At 41.8% G+C, this 20,793-nt stretch overlaps 1 protein-coding gene across 12 annotated transcripts in view; it reads right to left on the bottom strand.

Moving 5' to 3' along the window:
- mgat4c (mgat4 family member C) overlaps positions 1–20,494 on the bottom strand; it is a 108,646-nt gene extending 88,152 nt beyond the window's left edge. For 3 of the 12 annotated variants that reach the window (XM_031867094.1, XM_031867159.1, XM_031867111.1), the window contains exon 1: positions 7,478–9,239. Coding sequence is in view for 1 of the 12 variants with exons in the window: in XM_031867111.1 (XP_031722971.1) it covers positions 7,478–7,481 (4 nt within the window). In the remaining 11 variants the exon portion in view is untranslated. The other 9 variants (XM_031867140.1, XM_031867168.1, XM_031867121.1 and 6 more) reach the window with 7 other exon arrangements.
- Positions 20,495–20,793: the final 299 nt, after the last annotated feature.

Genomic DNA, 20,793 nt, shown 5'->3' with positions numbered 1-20,793 from the left:
GAGAGAGAGAGAGAGAGAGAGAGAGAGAGAGAGAGAGAGAGACTAACCAGGTTCAGTGGCATTCAACACTGGGACTCAAACAGAGGAGGATAAACTGCGGATCAATAGAGAAAGAAAAGCTTTTTGTTATAAATGTATTGCTCTGGCTTCTGAATAGCTAACGTGTCACTTTACCAGTGTCAAACACCACCATTACTCAAGAAAAGAGTAAGTATTTCTTTCAGCACCAGACTAGGATTTGGCAAGCGAAGAGGTATAATTTGCCTTAAGTTCTGCAGCGAGCAAATGCTAATTTCGGTTACATTAAGAAAGCCCACGTTCTCTGCTCATTACCGTCGGATGCTGGCACACTGCACAGCCTCCTGGCCAGTAACATCACTTAGTTCAAATAACTCTGTGGAAAAGTAAAAGGAGATTTTGACTTACATTAAGTTTAGACGTCAGAAGATGACATTCAAACTTTACCAACGAGAGACGAAAAGTTGAAACGTCCTCAGAGCTGCAGGTATTCTAGCAGGATTCGAGTTATTTTCATACTTTTTGCATTTCTAATGTTGATCACACACTTTCTGGTTTGGCTCGTTTGCTGCTGTGTTCTATCCTATTAGCGGAGGCCCGCTTTGCTGCTTCAGCTTGATGTGAAACACTTTTGGGAGCTCTCATATTTGAATATAATATTAAAACTGATGATTTCTTCAGTGGATTCCAAATGTGTTGACACATTCCCACCCAAATAAGCTCCCACTTCAATTGCGTGTTCATGACTTTTTTTAATGTAAATATACAGACTAGTGAGGCTCGATGATATCTTATTCAGAAGCAAATTCAGTTTAAAATCCCTGGTTGGAAAAAAAGACAGAGCATTTGCGTGTGGATATTATTGTGTGGAATGGGCATTTAATCTCTTTTAGCTTTCACTTTGGGGCTTTACTTTGTCTCTGTGGCTGAACTGAATACAACCAGAATTGTGGTTTATGGAGCCAATGTGTAGCAATTAGGGGGATTTACTGGCAAAAATGGAATATAAAATGAATTAGCAAGTTTTCTTTAGTTTATTATCACCTGAAACTTTATGTTTGCATGACCTTAAAATGAGCTGTTTATATCTACATAGGGAGCGGGTCCGCTATGTTGCACCCATACACTGAATATAAGAAGTGGATGTGGTCACCATGACGTCACCCATTGGTTTGTGGGCCGCTGTTTGAAAGCCTTGAGTTTGGCGTTTTGGCTGTCGCCATCTTGGCTTTTTGCAACCAGCGAACGGACCAAATTTAGACTGCAGAGTCCTGATGTAGAGAAACTAGAGATTGAGACCATGTTTACTGAGGTAATAAATCAAGAGAGAAGTAGAGTCATTTTCTCATAGACATAGAGACTTCTTCTTGCCACTAGAAGAGTCGCCCCCTGATGGCCACTAGAGAGAATGCAAGTTTAAGACACGTCAGCTTCACTGTTCAGAACTAGAGGTTGCCGCCTGGTTGCACCGCAATGTTTCTACATCGGCCCAGAACAGAAGAACCAAACACTGGCTCTGGATAGGGCCATTCAAATCTTCATGTCAGACATCATGTTGGTTGCACCCTGCAACCTCACTGCTAGATGCTACCAAAGCCAAATTTGATGTGTTGTGGAATCAGGAGTTTTTTGGGGAATTCTTGGCCATTACTCTTATTTCACCCGAACAGTGTACATGGTGCGGGAAGGTGACTGATTTACATCTCTGTAAAGTAAACAGAAGGTAGTAACGAATAGATTGATATTGTGGAAAACACACTAATTTCCTTCTTTGTCGAGAGCTAAATGAGAAGACTGATGCCACTCTCTTGTCTGTTCCACAAATATCACAGTCAGCAGCCAGTAAGCTTAGCTCAGCAAAAAGGAGCAGGAGGACACAGCTGGCCTGCCTCTGTCTTTTTGTCACAGTGAGGTTGCCAGGCAACTAGTGGAGACTCCAGAAAATCACTGTGACCGTCCAAGAAACAGCCCGGCACACGACCCTTCATGGAAACACAGTTTGTTGTTTTTTGTACAGAATAAACAATTTGTATGTGACATGATAATTAGTGAGATTTACAGGTGGGAGCAAGTCGATTTACCTCCTGTTACCAGTCTTTATAATAACTAAACGAACATTTATATAGCAGGGGTGTGACAAATGTGACAAACGCAATGTAGCAATCATTTCTAGTTTTAATCATTACACAATACCACAAGTTAAGTAGTCGGTGCCAATAACAGGGATATTCCATGATGCTTTTCACCAAAGATTGAAACACACCATGATGTTATAATTCATCTTCGCCCAATACCGATTTTTACTGGTGGAGCTTGAACGCATCATGAATGTCATTGAATGCAACCTCTGTACATTAGCAGTTAGCTCCATTACCGCTGACGTTACCAGGTCTCCTGCCGATTTCAATCCAACATTTAGTTTTACACAATGTTGAATTATCGGGGACATGGTCCCCGGAACAACTGGATGCCGTTAGTTCGGATTCATGGTACCTGCTGTACGGTAGAAAAATGAGTACGGTCAAGTTTTCAGAATTTCGGCATCGACTTGCTTTCCAGACTCGGAATTCTCAACTCAAGAATTTTGGACTTCCTACATGGAAAGGTACAATGGAATGCCTACATGGAAAAGTACAATGGAATGCCACTTAAAGGAGGAGTTTGGAAGTGCACATTATGGTGAACCATCAATTAAACAGTAGACGTGAGAGTGTTATCAATCTCCTAATCTAACTCTCGGCAAGACGGTGGAAATGTTTTTCCTCAAAATGTTGAACCGTTCCTTTAACATTAAGGTTTGTGGTGCTATTAAACAAGACAGCCCCAGTGTGGCTGCCAGCAGCAAAAAGCAGCATTTATACTGGATCAGTGACAAGACGGTGCTGAGAAAGAGATAAAGTGTGTGTGTGTGTGTGTGTGTGTGTGTGTTGCATTCTTTCATTCTCACCTTGGCATTAATAATGTATCTGGCTGCATCCCATTAAGACCGGCAGGGAGTTGGGCTTCATATGTCCAGGCTCACTGCAGTGTGTCAGCTACCAAACACAGAAAGGACACCGGCATTAAAAAAAACGTACTTAGATCTGTAAAATGCATCATTTTAGGGATGACACTTAAAATATCTCAATTGTGTTTTTTGATTGATCCATCAACGCAAATGAGCTGCTGAGTATGCAGTTCCTCTCAAGTACTAAATATTTAAGTTGGTGTTTGCATTGTGATATTCTTTACTGTTGGTTTTCTCCAGAAATACTTTTTTTTCCTGCTGTGTTCATGGGTGGGAAACCGGTGAGGGATCATTGCACCAATGACTTACAAGGCATTGATCAAGTGTTCATTCATCTTTCAATAACAACTTTTAGCACAAGACATCACCACTGGCAAAAAAAAGGGATGAATCGATTTATACTATATTTCTGAAGGAGAAAAAGCACATTTTTAGTGATTGGTTCCATCCGATGTTGATGCTGTCAATGCCCATTTTGGCAGCAGGAGACTAGAGCTGAGAGAGAACAGAAGTTGTTCATTCAGGGACCCAAACAATAATCTTTTTTTTTTTAATGAATCAAATGCAAATTGTGATGAAGAAAGGAAACAGAATGAGCTGTCATGACAGGTCAAATATTATAATGAATACGGACACTGGAAAACTAATCTTGTTAATATCATTAAAGTGTTGGAATGTCTGTCTGCGGCTCTCCATTTAAGTATGAAATTTAATAAAATTCCTGAATCACCCAGCAGGTTAACATCTGCAGCATCCTAAAGGTTGAATGCTGTGGAGTAACTGCACTTTCCTCTCCGTTTTCTGGCTCGTATCTCCTGCCTACTTATGTTTGAGTGTCGGGAGGTCATGCTTTACAATAAAACCCGGCACCATCTCTGTGCTTGATTGTTGAACGTTGCACTAAGATGAGGCTTTGATGGCCGTTTCTCTCATCTTCCTATTCCCATATGTGGGTTATTAAAGCCCAGCGCTGTACATAAAATCTGACCTGCCCATCTGATCCAGTCACTAATTGTGATTAAAGTACCTTCAATTCATCAGCTGCTCATTTAGAATATACAGAATGTCCCTTTTTACAAATGCATGGCTGTGATGTGTCCAAAAATGCCTTCAAATCCTTAAAGAAGAGTGACACCCCGCCGACGTGTTTTATGCCATCATTTTAAAATCTTTCCCCCCGTACGAATTTATTTCCCACTAAGCATAAGGCCATCAATTCGCTGCATATGACTTTACGACTCGTTCAAGGCTGTCTGGGGAGAAATGATCACGCTCGATGATGTCTTATGAGTTAAACCCACAGAACAGATGCACGCCTGATGTTGAATTCAAAGCACAATGAAATATTTCACTTCAAAGCAAGCGGCCTCTCCGGAGACAAACTGCCAAAAGGTACAGAGCAGCGTTCTGCAGAATTCTATGATTCAGAGGAATCAATTAAATGTGGATTTTAATTACATATTGTCAAAGCTGTGCTGGTGACGATTATGTGTGAATAAAAGATCTCCGACATTTGAAGGTAGAATATAACAATGTCTTGTGGAAAACAAAACTCTTGCTTCCCTATTTGATGCCTGACATGCTTTTCCATTTAGTTGGAGGGTTGAATTGAAATATTTTAGAAAAACTCCAGCATCTAATAAACGCCACAACCTGCTTCTACTGGCTCCTGGAAAGTTTCTTTCACTTTGACGATGTTAAGTTTGAACCCAACAGAGTGATATGTGAAAGAGCTAAGGAAGTTCATTCTCCTGCCTTCCGAAGCCAAAATTAAAGCCTAGAAGTGTCGGACTGCAACAAACCAAATGTGCGGTCGAGTGCATATTAAAAATGATACATTTCCAATTACATACGTCTTACTGTTGTGTTTTTATTCCTCGTTTAGTCTTCATTGTTGAGATGGTTGTAAAAATGCTGCAGCTCTGTGCTCTACGGAATCAGTTAATAACGCTGCTGTGGGAGCCATTTTAATGGGCAAAACAACTATCTTCCAGTAAAACCCTGAGCCACATCCAGACTAATGTTACAATCAGACTGGCCTGCCGTATTAAACCAAACACAGGCCTAATAGCTGACTGTCGTGTACGAGCACTTCTGAAAGCATCCACTGTTGTAAGAGTTATTTATCTTTCCCCACAATGATTCAAAGATGCATTTTACTATCATAACTACATATAACCTTGTACGTTTTAAGTCAAGCCAATGATAGGGTCTATCGTTACAGCAACGCTGACGAAATTGAGACATTTTGTTTGTTTTTAAGACGATTGAATAAAATGTTTTGGATACTTAATTTTGGGAAAATTCATTGTTATATTCGTCAAGAATTATAATAACAACACATTTGGAATCATTAATAAGTCGCTAGATAAATCATCTCATTGGAAAGAATAACTGTTAGGTGCAGCATTACTGTAAAGGTGTTTAGGAAAACTGATTAAAATGTCTTGACGTTCCGTATGTAATTCCATACATGGCTAACACTAAACCTGGCAGGTATTTGCATCATAAAAGGGGAAACATTAACGCAGCGTGCTTCACACTCGTGCTTCATTCCAGTTCACTCCGAAACGGTAGAAAATATTATCAGTGTTGTTGTGAAACACGAGTACAAATCCCCTCGCTGTTACGGCAGTCGCACCGAGAGACTTCTGACGTCCCAGTCATTTCCATTCCGCAGCCCGGCATTTGCATTTGTTTGATTTACAGCGGCAGCATGCGATGCCTCTTTGTGCAGCAATACAGACACAAATAAATTAAAATCCATCCTTCCTGGCTGAGATTATTTATCTCCCTAGTCAAGCTGTCTGAACTTGGAAAAACACCGCTTCGAGATATTCATTGCTATTCCCAGGCCCGTCGCCCACTACCTTGACAGCATGGTCTGCGGTACGCCTGTGCGTGTTTTTGTAAAGTGTCAGTCTTATACAACAGCTAATAAGGAATTTGTTTAGCCTACTTTGCGGTGCAGCTGCGGAATGAATCACTGTAATGTAATGCATGCCTATAGCTGTAACCCCACTGCTAATCCTTCTGCAGGAAATCAATTTCTCACATTGGCTCCAGCTGCCCTGAGGAAGACGAATCACACAACTAGTCAAACCAGCGATCAGAATCAAACGGACTGGAATGCCTCGCGCGCAATCGGTAACAAGTCGCTGCCAGAATGAGAACATTTCATTCCATTCTCATCAGCCCCTTGAAAAGACAAACATCCCATAATTAGGATGATTGAGATGAGCGGAGACTAAAGGCCGACAGTGTTAACATAGCTGGAGATAATGAAAGGATTAGGGGCGATTCACTTACAAGAAGGTAATGGCATTTTGGAATGGGAATCAGGAATTCATTAGCAAACGTGATTGACGGCTGAGAAACCGCGGAGTCTAACGGCACATGAGAGAACAACAGGTCCGCTGCCTGTCCAGGAGAAAAGACCGGAAAAGGTCACTGAAAAAGTGTCAGGTGTGGAAAAACAAAAAAGCAGAGAGAGCAGATGAACACTGACCCAATCCGACCCACTTCTCCCTGATTTATGGTTTATAGGTCCCTCAGCAGACACAGCTTTGTTCTGGGGGGGTCATAAATTCCCCCCGTACCTCGGAGCCGATCAGCTGACCCTCCAATCCTGGCAGCCGCCACCCCAACTCCCCCCGCCCTCCACGCGGTCCCGTCCGCCAAGGCTGCTGCAGCCGGTGCTCTCCACACAAAGCAGAAATCACCCGAGCGCAGGCAGTTCATCACAGCGAGCAGACAATGGTATGAAATGGAGCCAAGCAGGCGATTCATACAATCGCTGAAGCCCTCAAACCGGGACAGCCGAGGTTTACCTGTTTGGTAACCTCTGCTGCGAGCACGGTGAGCGTTTAAAAGAAAAAGAAAGAAAAGTTAAATTAAGTTCTCACTGTTCGGGGAAAAAAGTAGGTGGGAGTGCGAGTTAGGGAGACTAAGTTGTGAGGATGTGAAGACGCCTCTAGTCACTGACTAGAGAATAGGACACAATGATAGAATTTGTATTTAGGCATCCAGTCATGTTAAAAAGGACATCAGCCGGTGTGACGATCAGAAAACACGACAGGAAGTTGGATCGTCAAACAGGCAAGCGCTGCACAACCGCAGCACTGTATGTCTGAAAATTAGATATTTTGTCAGGTGATCGGACATGTCAGTGTCACAAAGAACAAACAATACGGCAAGAAAGATGGAAGAGCGGAGGCGGGAGACGCCGAGCAAAGCGGACAAGGGAGGGGGGGTAATTTGAAAGGGCGAGAAACGGTGTGAGATTACGGATGCAGCCAGAGAGGAGTCGGATATCCCTCCACTGAGACATCAGCCTGGCTATGAACGCGTACGGAGCAGCAGTGTGCCGAGTGCAAAACATGTGGAAGGGGCAAAGCTTTGCCTCTTTTTGTGTTCGGCAGCGCAGTCATGACAAAAAATGAGCACACTCACCCATCTACAGCATGAAAACGCATCTCCGCGCTCTGTCCTTCACCAAGAGGGAGCTCCGCTGATGCTCCGCGCACGCCACCGGTCTAAATGATCTCCATGACTCATGCGGGAGGAGATAATTGGCTCTCAGAAAAGTGGGATAAACACTCATTGTCAAGGCAGTGAGTAGCCTGTCAATGTGGATTTCTTTTCTTTTTTTTGTCTTCGCGCATGGATGTTCTTTATCTCTCTCTCTCTCTCTCTCTCTCTCTCTCTCTCCCCCTCCTCTCTTTCTCATTCGTCCACAGACTCTTTCAAGAGCCTCCCTTCCTCGCACTCCCCCACTCCCAGTATCCCACAAAGCACAACTCTCTTCGCCAAGGTGCAACTAACAGTTTCTGCAAAAAAAAAGAAGCTCTCTCATTGGTTCTTTCCACCCTGCTCTCCTCCACTTTCCCGTCTTTAAAGGGACAATGTATTCACGTTCCTCTGACCCCTTCCTGCGGCTCACAAAGTGTATCATGATAAGAAGTGTTGGGCAAAACTAATTACAGTTAAGGGTCGGAGCAGCGGGACAGACCTCAATAATGCATGAGCTCAATTTATGGGGGTGACGGCAGATGTGTACCTGAACAAACGGAGCCGGCAGAATTAGATTTTCTCGGGGACACCGCGCTGACACTGTGTTTGTGTGTGAGTCTGGGGACGCAGGTGGCCGAAATAACAGGACATTAAGTCATCCCTGACGTTTATCGATCTCTCTCGCAGCGGCCGAGGGAATGTGACAACATTTTCAACAGGTTTCTGGTACAGCTCCAGGTGCGCGGCCTGTAACTGGCACAAGTCATATACAAAAGGGACGAGTAAGCTAGTTAAATAGAGCAGAGATCCGGCCAAAGCGCTCTTGTGTCAAGGTAATGTATCGCCATGAAAACACTTTGATGATAGCTATGCTTGTGGTTTGGCTGGAGAATGAGCAGAATTAGTTCTGGACATTTCTGAGTTAATTTGGGTCTTTAAAACAACCTTCTTAGGTACAGGTTAAACTGACAGCTTTGATAGTTTTTAAATTTCACATAATTCCAATATGTAACCAAAAGACGTTGGAAAAGTAATTGTTGTTTGGTGTCCTGAATCTGTGATATTTTAGAGCCAAATGTTGAGGCTTTGTCACAGTAAGTTGCATAACTGTCATTTTCTCCGCATCAAACCGGCTGTCAAAAAGGCAGCGCATTGAGCGAGCCTCACTGCAAGACACAGCACTATTTATAATAGATGAGACGAAACAAAAGTGATGTAACTAATTCAAACTGCTTTAAGTGTGAAGGGTTAACATCTTCTCATAGAGCAGCAGCTCTAAACCTGGGGGTCGGGACCTATTCTGGGTGGTTGCGACTCTAAAAAAGGTTATGGACCACTGTCATAGAACACGAACGATGAGGTCGATGAAGATACATTGGTCTTCTAGTAAAGAATTTGACTGAGAATTCTTTGCAAGTGTTTGTTCAACATTGAGGAACATTTAACAAAACAAAAAAACAAACACTTTGCGGCTTGCATAATATTTCTCTTTTACCCGAACAACATTGTGTATACTCTGAAGTTTAACTACAGTAAATGAAACTGTATGATTTAAAACTTGAGCATGTAAAACACATAATGTGGCACACAAACACAGACTGTATATAAGAAGTGGATGCAGTCACCAGGACGTCACCCATTGGTTTGGAAACTAAGGTTTTAAAGCCTTAGGTTGCGTTTTGGCCGTCGCCATCTTGTTTATTTTCGCAACATGAGGGTGGAGCTAAGTACAACCGAACGCTGAGGTAGCCATTTTTAGGCAATAAAATGTTACAATTAACTTTCGTGTACTGGTTGCCCCGCCCTAAAGCATACTCCGCTTTATGGTCAATTTAATCTAAATGGACCATAATGTACTAAATGAACATCATGCTGTATTGAAGAAGACTTGAAACTAGAGATTGAGACCATAAACTCATGTTTACAATGTTTACTGAGGTAATAAATCAAGAGAGAAGTAGAGTCATTTTCTCATAGACTTCTACACAACCAGAGGAGTCGCCCCCTGGTGGTCATTACAAAGAATACAAGTTTAAGACACCGCCGCATTGGCTTCACTTTTCAGTGAACAGTGAAATTTGAAGTGTGTCCAAGCAACTTTTGAATAAATAAATGGAATGCTCTTAACTTAAATAATTTAGCTTTATAGTTTAAACCAATAATAACCTGAAAACATGACACCAACCAAGAAAATGTTGAGAGTAGCAAAGTGATTCTAACAGTTTAATCTTTCTCTCCAATACTGTGAAATGAGAATGAGCATCACAATTATCCAAAGTGTCATATTGTTATATATTTAGGCAAACATCTGGAAATAGTTCCTATCTTGAGCTTTTCTCAGATATTTTCTGAGCTCCAGACATCCAATGAATCAGCAGTAGTCTCCAGACCTGTATGTGCTGTCTGAGCACCTGTGTTGCCTGAATTTCCAGTGATAAATTAGTGACGACAATGAACATCTTCAGTCGCAGGTGCATCAACTGTGCTGTTTGAATTTCCTCCCCAGGGCGGCTTGTACAAATGCTGACTTTTGGAGTTTGCTCTTTTGTCAATCTGAGCTTTCAGCGAGCAGACTTTACCGCGAGATCCGTTAACCGTGGGAGTGTGGAGGAGTAAATATTCAGCCGTTTATTGGTAATCCTGGTGCCTCCATCAGGGGGAACAATTGGAAGCAATTATTCATGAAGGTTTCATTGTTTACTGGAGTGCTGCTTTGCACGGCGCTCTGCCGTTCTACATTCACCACCTGCACATTCTGGTGGGCTTTCTATACAAATCTCAGATTATTAAAAGAATCAGTCAGCCCACAACAAAGCAACACCTCCCTGTACAATCACAACTGCTAAAGACAAAGCGCCACTATAACTTTAAAAATCACCACTTTCCTTTCCACACAAAAGCTTCGGAAAATATAACTCCCTCATGAAAAATAAAATAAATCAAGCACGCACGCACGCACGCAGGCAGTCTCAGTCGCCTTTAGGTCCACATCTGCAACGTCAACCTCAGCACACCTCTCGCTGATCAAAGCTGCTTCGTGCCTTCGTCACCAGCTGGCGTGCATGTTTAAAAAGGAATGGCTATGCAACCTACTTCAACCCGGCCTCCGCCCCGCTCTCCAAACAAACACAGCCTGCCTTTGGGCTTCATTTCACTGTCATTGATGCATATTTCATAAGGGAATTCAATGTCTTCCTTTGATTCTTTGGCACTTTGGTGCTGCTGTCTAGCAATCTATTAGCTCCCATTATCATCTCTACAGTCGTAATTAGAGAGAACAAGAAGGCTCTCACAACTCTAATGCACTGTATATAACGACTCGGCCCTCCTATGCAACATTTTTACAGGTATGATTAAAAAAGTACAAATTAAACTACTCTTTGAGTGAGAAAAAGATTTATGATTTAGTCCTATAGTCCTGCTTCATCAGGAATGATGAATTGCTTTTTAAATAGCTGCTGATTTGTTTTTGTACGATTGACTTATTAATTATTTGACTGATTATGTCACCATTTTAAAACATGTAGCTCATGTGCCATTTCATGACTACAATCATTAAACCCCTGATTTGAAAGATAACAATCCACCGGATCTGATACGTGGTGCCGATACCGAACTTACTAAAACTAATTTAATTAAATCGCGTCGTTTGTAATTTTAAATATGTGTGCGGCTCTCCCCTGGTTAGTTCAGCTGACGTTATCCTCTGTCAGTAATGTGACTGCTCTGGACATGTGCACGGTGTTTTTATTATATGTCATGACTAACGAGCTGCTTTCACACACTGTTTTGCTCGCCTACGTGTAATCGCCAAGCCAGCGCATTGAGTTCAGCAGCCTCTCTCATCATCTCTGTCGTGCGATAAAGCTGAGCATGTCCATCAACATTCCTGGAATGATTTCACTCTCCTTTCTGATCACACACCTTTTGTGAGGCAGGCGTCTCCTTTCTGTCGGCCACAAAAGAAGAGTTCAGAATAGGTAGGGATGCAGGAAACGGCCTCGTATAGCTGTTTTCTTTTTTCTTCTCCACTCGATGACAAATGAGTTCTGTAGAGAACAGAATTTTTTGAGATTTTGTATTTCTTTTTGAAATATTCGGTTAGAAGAAGTGGTTTATAGCTTAAGGGGAGAAACCCAAGGTGAATAGGGTGAAAATTGTACTAAATGATATTGCCATGAAACTTCCCCAGATGATTACTCCTACGCCACTATCTGCTGGATCAGTAACCAGGCGCCAATACTGTGCTTCCACTTTTAGCACGAGTCACAGCAGACACAAAAATCCCTGTCCTCACATTTCTTTCCATTAAAATGATCTCAATAGGTTCCACATAGTTTGGAATACAGATTTATAAAAGCAGATATCTCATTATCCATATCGGCAGAGAAATTGTATTTCAGTGGTAAATATTATGCCGTGCATATCGATTTAGTTTTATATGCCGAGATGTTGAGGTCTTTTTCTCTGAAGCTTTCATTCGACAACAATACAACGGAGATGAAAGTAAACATGTTTGTGCTACTCAACGCTAAAAAAAACTCATTGACAACCACTTTCACTTGGGCTATTTCTGTACTAGAAAGTATTTTAAATGAAAAATGTCACAGTCGTGTCATTGTATTGGGTTGGAAGCAGAAATCTCAAAACATCAGCTCATAAAACCAAAAGTGTCTATGTGAGTAGATGCCACTCTGACTTGTAAAGAATGTTTTGTGTGTGTGTCGTTTGGGTGAATTGACCTTTTGGCTCTTGGTCGTTTAATGTATTCCACACTAAAAAGATAAAACTCTCTAAGTCTTTGTGGATCTGAACGGCTCTTCTTGGCTACTAATGGACGGAAAGTCACATTATGCTAAATGAGCAGCGGAGGGCGAGACACTGAGGGAAAATGACCATAGAGACGGAAGATGAGGCAGGCAAAGCACACTTCAGTGAGTGGCAGATCATTCCACTCCAGAACACAAGCTGACTTAATGTTGCCATTCAGGCAACTTTTTCCCCGTTGTGGACAGCAGTTTTGCTTTTTTATAGCTCAGCACTCTAACAGTTTACTCTCTTTCTGTCTCTGACTGGAAGGTTTGCAGTTGAGTTTTATGAGTACATCTTGTTGATCGGGTTACTGTGGTGTCATCTATATCGGCGGTGGTATCGGTCTCCTTTTGTAACTTAAGGCCCACTTGTGATTGAATTCAGAGCACCACCTTCACAAATAAATGACTAGATTCACCGCCGACCAGTCATGATGCCGTCCACACCCATGTCTGTCCAAAATGTCATCGCTTCCTCATTTTCCCCTGTTTGACATTTGTGTGAAATTGTCATGATTAGCATTTGAATTCTTGAGTTATGGCCATAAAACGTGTTTTGTGAGGTCACAGTGACCTTTCACCACCAAATTCTAATTAGTTCAACCTTGAGTGCAAATGGACGTTTGTACCAAATTTGAAGAAGGTTGCTCCTGAGATACCGCGCTCACGAGAATGGGACGGACATGAGGTCGGAGTAAACTTGACCTTTTGACCTATTTCAATCTGAATATTCTTAAAAATGCTCTTTGATAGGGTGTACTTGCATTATTATGCTATCATAATTATATCAGTGGCTTAAAATGGTCTGAAAATACAATAGTACTGTTTATAGCAATCATTATTGGGACACTATTGTCCAACAAAACTATCTAAATAGGTCATTTTACTTTGGATAGGTTGGTAAATTTGGCACTTAATGTTTTTACTTGTGTGCAGTGTATTTTTGTGTGCTGGACTTAAAATTCATCGAGAAAAATAAATTCTAATTCTTCGTGGCATTTATAAAATACAGCACACTTGGACTACAGCTTTAATAACAGACAGACATAAAGGTGATACAAGCAGTCGGGGGAGAACCACTCTAAATAATACACTAGCAGATCAATCAGCTTAACTCATAATGACAAACTTGTTGACTTCACTGGCAGTACGTTGAGTAGTTGTCTTTGGCTTTAGTCCAGCTACAACGTGAACGACTCTGATTAATGAATCGACGTATGAGCGGCCAACAATCTGCTGTCTGACAGCTGAACTAAACCTCCACAATGCATGAGGTTCACACAAACGTGAGGCACTGGACGAGAGTTCAAACTCCTCTTTTTCTGCTATCGGTATAAAGAATTCCCCCCCAAAAAATATCATGAATGTGGTTTTGAACCCCTCTCAAAGGAAGTCAAAATGAGGAGCCAAATCAAACACTGGGGGTAAAAGGGAATTGTTAAAGCACAGATGAATCACGAGTGGAAGTGCAGTGGATTTGAAATGCCTCCAACAGCTACAGTTCCATCTATTGTTACAGTGGGCCTGCTTTTATTTTAATGGCCAAAATGCTCAGAAAATGTAGTTCTAAAGTTAAAATCTACAAAGCGTTGCTACTGATGCTATAAGGCCATTTCATATTACATTAAAGGGGACATATCGTAATCATTTTACGGTTAATGCTTGTATTTGGGATTGCTGCTAAAACATGTTTGAATATTTGAATGTTCCAAAAACACATTATTTTTCTTATACTTTCTGTCTGAATGGACCTGTATTCAACCTCTGTCTGAAACGCTCTGTTTTAGCGCCTGTCTCTTTAAGACCCTCTCCTAAAAAAGCCTAGTCTGCTCTGATTGGCTTACGCGAAAAAATATGGTGCACCTCTGTAAAGGTAGTTCTCAAGCCGTGGGTGGAGACACTCAGATGAGGGGTGGTATATTCCAATGAAACTGCATTTGACATACGAAGTGGAGCCAAATCTGAATGGCATGTTGAATCACATGTTTTCTAAAAGTGGAAACACAGTATTGACGGCTGTTCTTTAAAAAAATAAAAAATAAATCTATGACTATGATTCATAGATGTGGACATGAACATTTCTCTTCACAACAAAATCTGCTTTATCAATGCAACATTACTCCAGATTAGTGTAATCAGCCATGGGAAGTTTAATTTGGTACCAGGCTGGTAGTTCAGCCCCTAATAGTAATTGACTATTATATATGAAAATAATTATATTTATTCATTCACCCGGACTCGCCATTAGTTACTACCAAGGTAGAAACTAGTCTTCCTGGGGTTTGTACAAAACACTACATCACAGTGCAAAAACAAATATGCAGGTAAAATCCAAAGCAAGAAAAGGAAAAACAAGGCCTTGCAACAAAAACAACCTCTTGATGCATTCCTAGTATTAAAGTTACAGCCATTACTACTGCATAAAAATGTAAAAGTCAAAGTTGCCAGCAAAGTATCAAACTGTTTGTGTAAAGAACACTACAGTTCTAACAAAACGTTTGTTAACTTTAATAATGCTGTAAAGCCTTTTTACCGCTCCCTCGCTCAACTTTACATTCGCCTCTCCATCACTAACAAACAACACACGGTGTAGAAAGCTTCAAAGGGTATCCACCTAGAGTCTTGCTGCACCTTTAGCCCAAAGTGAATGTATCTGCGGGGGTTGATGGAGTTGTTGGCAGCTAGTAGAGGTTGACTACACTTTTATGTTACTTATGGTAATAGACCGTGAATTTTAAATGGCTTGGTGAAGTGAAAATGGAGGTAAAATTGGAAGTAAATGAACCTTTCGGCAGAATCGGCAAGACATTATTGTCCCAGAACACGTGATGAGTATCTGTTGGATGCTCAGGATCACTTCATCAAAGGTTATAAAAGTACCTCTGCAAACATCCACAACAGATGCTGGCGTTCAAGGTGAACTCGATTCTAAAACACCCCGGGTGCCTGATTCTGTCTTCCAGAAGTGGAAGCAAACATTATGTTGAGCATATGGGAGTGAATATTATACCCAAAGCTGGAGACTCCTCCTCTCTTCCCGCTCCCTTAATAAACATGATATTCAAACTTTGCCCGATGCTCACTGAACCAGCTAAGTGCTTGACGGCTACATCAATGCATCTCCCAGTGCATGAATATACAGTCTGGATTCATGCCTGGAGTGTTTTACGCTTCTTCTTCTTCTTCTTCTGAGAAGCTTGATATCGCCGTAAGTACGGTCCGCTCTTTCGCTCTTTGAGCCGGGCAGGAAGTGAGTCACATACTCAAGGCGTTAAGATTTCTCCTCACAGCGGCTGAAGACAGACCGGGAGCTCAAATTCACCGTCACCGAAGCAGCCTTCGGTCTTGGACGCCAGATTCAAGCCGCCCAGATGTTGGCGACCCGCAACACCTCAAATAATCAAGACGCTGAGGGGCGAGAGCGCGGTCAAGAGGCAGGATTGACAATTATTTTTGGCATTTGTCTAACCTTTTCACGGGTAAAAATCAAGCAAGCGGCTGCGTTGACTACTTGAGCGGATGCTGTTGCAATCATCAGTGTCTCTGGGCGGTCAAAAGTTCAGTGCATCTTACACTGTGAGAAATGTTTTCTTGTATTCAATTTTAAATCTTCATTTGTTTCCTATAAACAACTGAATGGCATCTGTTGATGGGGAGGTATTGGACCTCATGCAAGAACATTTTTGTTTTTCTTATCTTAACTTTTTACTTTTTTTCGTTTGGTGGGCTTGTACCAGGAGGCAACCACTGGTTCAGCCGAGTGAAGCCAATGCAGAAGTGTCTTAAGATTTGCATTTTCTTCACTGACCAGAAGGGGGCGACTCCTCTGGTTGCAAAAAGAAGTCTGATTGTATAGAAGTCTATGAGAAAACTTCTCACTTGATTTATTAGCTCAGTAAACATGAGTTTATGATCTGAATCTCTAGTTTCAAGTCTTGTTTAATGCAGCATTTACTAAATGATGGTGGATAAGATAGACCATACAACTACAAGAGCCCTGTACGGCATCTCTACGTCACTCCTCCGCATTCCAAAAATGGTCACTTCCGTTTATCGGTTGCAAAAAACAACATGGTAATTTAGGTTGCAACGGCGAAATCACCAAACTCGAGGCTTAAAAACATCAGTCCACAAACCACGAATCACGATGACTACGTCCACTTCTTAAATACAGTCTATGGCTCGTACGAGTGAGCCACGTCAGATTCAGCATGATGAATGCTACCTGTGCATAAATGAGCATGTCTTCGTGATAATTGTAAATTAGCATAGTTAACGACCCAATTATACCATATAAGGCTACACTTCCTGCCAAATATGTCTGATATTGAAGTCCTGCTTTAGGAGATCCACAAAGGAAAGTCTGTGATGTTTAACAGCGTCAGCAGCAGAATTAAGTGACCCGCTGAAGCCAAGAGCCACAGCAAAGAGGCCGATGACTTCAACAGCTTTGGGTAAAATAATTAGAGATGTTCACATTGATATTGTAGTGTCCAATAGCATCAACATTCAATTCAAATAAATGGTGACAGTCAAGCTATATAAATAAATCTAGAATTATATTAGCCTTCAATTCAGATTGCAGAGTCAAACAGGAAAATGGGAACATAATTATTAAGAGCAATTCAAATAGAATTCTCAACTCAAAATAGCTCAAAGTAATGAAATATACAATCTATTAGGGAACTCTTAGGCTTGGCACTAATAGCCCATGACTCCTACTAAATTCTGGAAGATAAATACAATTTTAGAGCGAACTACAAGCATAAATGTCTTCTTAGGATGGCCGTTTTTTATCTCATCTACGTAAACTGTCTGCGTTAACTCCGACAAAGCAACAGACAAAAAAGCCTTCATGTAATTCTGTCCAAAAAGTAAGAGGGATTAAGTTCTTTAGGTTTGTTCTGCCTGATCACACAGGTTCAATGGGAGCCTCTCCTTCATGTTTTGAGAAAAAGGACTTTATTTAAATTACTTGAACAGCATGAATGAATGCAAAAAAGCACGAGTCGTTTTATTTCAGAGTCCAGTTGTTTTTTAAGGTGGGAGAGATTAAGCACAGTGGTGTCGGCACCAGACGGGCTTCTGCTTCACACCAATCCAGTATTACCATGGATACACAGCAAATCACGCAACCTTTTGGGAAATGTGTCAATGTCCAGGTGTGTAAAGACAGCGGAGCAGAAAAAGAGCCTCACCGTAGACACGAGTCCAGTGGTCTGTTTTTTTGCTGGCTTGCCTCTCTGAAGCATAGAATTCATAAGTGTATGTGTGTTAATGCCCGTCATTTTTAATCATAGCCTTATTTAACACTTAATGTGTTAAAGATCTTGGTTTTAATGTACAGACGTTTTGAAAAAAATGCAACAGGGCAGTAATTTCACAACAATGTGCAAGTATGTGATATGTGGAAAGAAAATATCTTATTTTTCTATTTTCGCTTATATCTTTCTTGAAGAAATAATAAATCAAAGGGGTAAACAGGTGCTTCAGTAACAACAATTCTCACACACTGCTGCTGAGAACTGTGGTTAAATTACCAGTAATGGGGCTGTCTCGTGGATATTGTTTAAACGGTATACTACCGTATTAAAATTAAAATTAAACATCAGCATACCATGTACATTTGCTTATTTGTGGTGTTGAAAATAACTGATATAAGTGTGTTTGAGTTAAAGCTACCGACAGGAACTGCAGTATCTGTTTTTTTGTTAATAATGAAAGGATATTTTAAAAGCTCACAGCTGATGTATTTTTCATTTCGTGGTTATTTACACATGCTAGGTCTTTCATCAGGTTTATAATTCGGTTTGTGATTAGTCATTTTCTCAGACTTCTATTCAACCAGACTTCTTTTTGCAAACAGAGGAGTCGCCCCCTGCAGGTCAGTAGAGAGAATGCAGGTTTTAAGACACTGGTTTTACTCTAGCTTCTGAGATTTGATCTCAACTTTTAAATAAAGGTTCAATACATATTTTTAAATGAATTTCGCGGTGATGCGAAGCATACCGATTTAATTTATTAACAGCAATATTCCTACTAGTGCAACTAAAAAAAACTCCATCCACACAGGAGTCGGTCGTCCGTCAGGAGCCTTCTCATGAATGTCAAAACCGAATCCTGTCATTCATTTTACAAATAAATCAAAAATATTGATGCCAATCTAGAAAGTTATTAACCAAAGAAATAGTGGAGACTGCACGTGAATGGGCTGACACACAGAACCATACCACCACAGAAGGATGGTGCCTATCGCAATGTGTAATATTGCGATCTGTATTTTTCTACTCCACAAATGTCTTTAAGGCAAACATTTAACAACAGGGGGCAGACAGGAAGCATAACTGTGTTTCTTCTTCTTCTTCTTTACTATTTTATGTTGTGGCGATCACAAAACATGCTACTATAGAGGGGCAGTCTGTCTAATCCGAGGCCTCACTGCTGTTGAAACGAAACAGTGAGTTTCCCACAGTACAGAGATAGTTTTACTGACGTGTGTACCTCTTCAATCTGTCAGGCAAAATGAATTCATTCCAATTAACAGCGGTTTTGCAGAGTGCCGCGGTAACAAGCTGAGACTCATGGAGGGAGACTCGCCCCTCGGTGACCCCTAATGAGCCAGCAGCCTCCTGCCGGAGGAAGCCCGAGCCGCTGCGCTTGTAATGAGCTGCTGTTTCTGCTACAGACCTTAAGATGAGCCATGGAGCTGTCATTCGCGCAGCAGAGTACGAGCAGCTCCGGACCACGATACGATTCTTTACCAACTTTAAGGGACAATGTGTGCCTTTGGTGACGTGTTGCTGTTACAATTCAGCGTTCATGCGGGGAAATCATTTATTTTTATATGTTTTTATATTGTAGATATTGCAATTTAGACAGAAGCAGTTTACAGTTAAGCTCTAAAGGGGTGAAGGTAAAGAGTTGCACCTAATGAACATATTTGTGTTTCTTTCTTAACAGACTAAATAAGTAAATGTTTAGTTGAAGAAGCATTCCATTTAAAAGAGAGAGGACGCTCATAAGGTCTGACAGACCGAGGCGACGTTCTAAAATAGCTTTCTTTGTCTAATCAACAGACCAATTAAATTTATAATGACACATTAAACAGAGAAAAGCAGCAAATCCTCACATTTGTGTAGTGCTTTTTTTTTTAAACTGTTGGATAATTCAGTAGTTCACCAAATATAAACACGTCCTTTTAGTAACATCATACTAATACTGCACAAAGTTATATTATAGTTTTACAATGTGACCTGATATGAAAAGTGTTTATTTGGCTGACAAAGATTACATTCAGATAAACAGCCTCCAGTGGTTTATATGTCATCAGTGGAGCTACAGTCTACTTGGAGGCAGTAAGGTCTGGACTCGTTACTCTGGAGTTTGTCTAGTGGCTGCTGGGTTGGATAGAAACCGGATGCATGCTCTCGGAGTTTGACTTATTACATTTTTTAAAGTTTTTTTTAGGGATCCACCTCGGTGACACACACCGCGGTGCCGGATGAGAACCAGGAGCGCGCGCGTGCTGAGTACAGTTATCGGTCTCAACCACGTGGCCTCCTTACCTGCAAGTCCTTCGGCAACCGTCACCTCGGCTCACTGACGACTACATCACAGGATCAGCGCATCGGCACTCACCTCCACACTGCAGGAGGAGGAGGAGGAGGAGGAGGAGGGGGAGTCCAAACCCAAACGCAGGTGTCAGCGGGGGATACGTGAAGAAGTGGGCTGCGTTCTGTCCGTTTGTCTCCCACCGGTTGGATTGATTCGGACACCGGGGAGCTCCGCGATCTCGATAGACGGAGCAAAGGCACCGCTGGAAATGTCTGCAGCGGCTGATGCACGATTTGTTTCCCCCCCTCTCTCTTTTTCTCTCTCTCTCTGTCTCTCTCTCTTTTTCTCTCTCTCTGTCTCTCTCTCGCGCGCTTAGATTTCCTCTGCGTCTTCACCTCTCACAGAAGACAAACTTTGAGAATCGCACGGGGGCATTTCTAGCCGAAGATTCGCTGCCACATCCCCGCAGACAGTACCGCGCGACTGTTGATGCTGCGCTCCGGTCTGCTCGCTCTCTCTCTCTCTCTCCTCTGCTCCTACCGGCAGCGGACGGGCAGGAGGGCGGTGCGAGCGGGTGCGTGCGCTCCAGCGGTGCATGCGTGGCACGGACGGTTCAGGTCCCTGGATTCACCTGTCATCACAAGACGGAGTGCATCCTATTTAAAATACAACCGAAGGATAAGGCCCCTTCAAAGGCTGCAAAACCCAGGGGCGCAGATAAGATTTTAGGAGAACCCGAGCCCCCCCCCAGATCTGGGAGGAGATTAAAGGAAGAGAATAATAGCTTAGACACCCTGTAGATATTGCAGATTTCTCTGAGTCTGGAGGAAGTCACCGACACATTCTATAAAGTTGGAAGATTGCTGCCCAAACTTTTCATGTCAAAAAAAA

Source organism: Anarrhichthys ocellatus, unplaced genomic scaffold, assembly GCF_004355925.1.
Source record: "Anarrhichthys ocellatus isolate YVR2014 unplaced genomic scaffold, GSC_Weel_1.0 scaffold2, whole genome shotgun sequence".
Lineage (NCBI taxonomy): Eukaryota > Metazoa > Chordata > Actinopteri > Perciformes > Anarhichadidae > Anarrhichthys > Anarrhichthys ocellatus.
The sequence above is the reverse complement of the archived record's forward strand: the minus strand, read 5'-3'. Positions and strand labels throughout refer to the sequence as shown.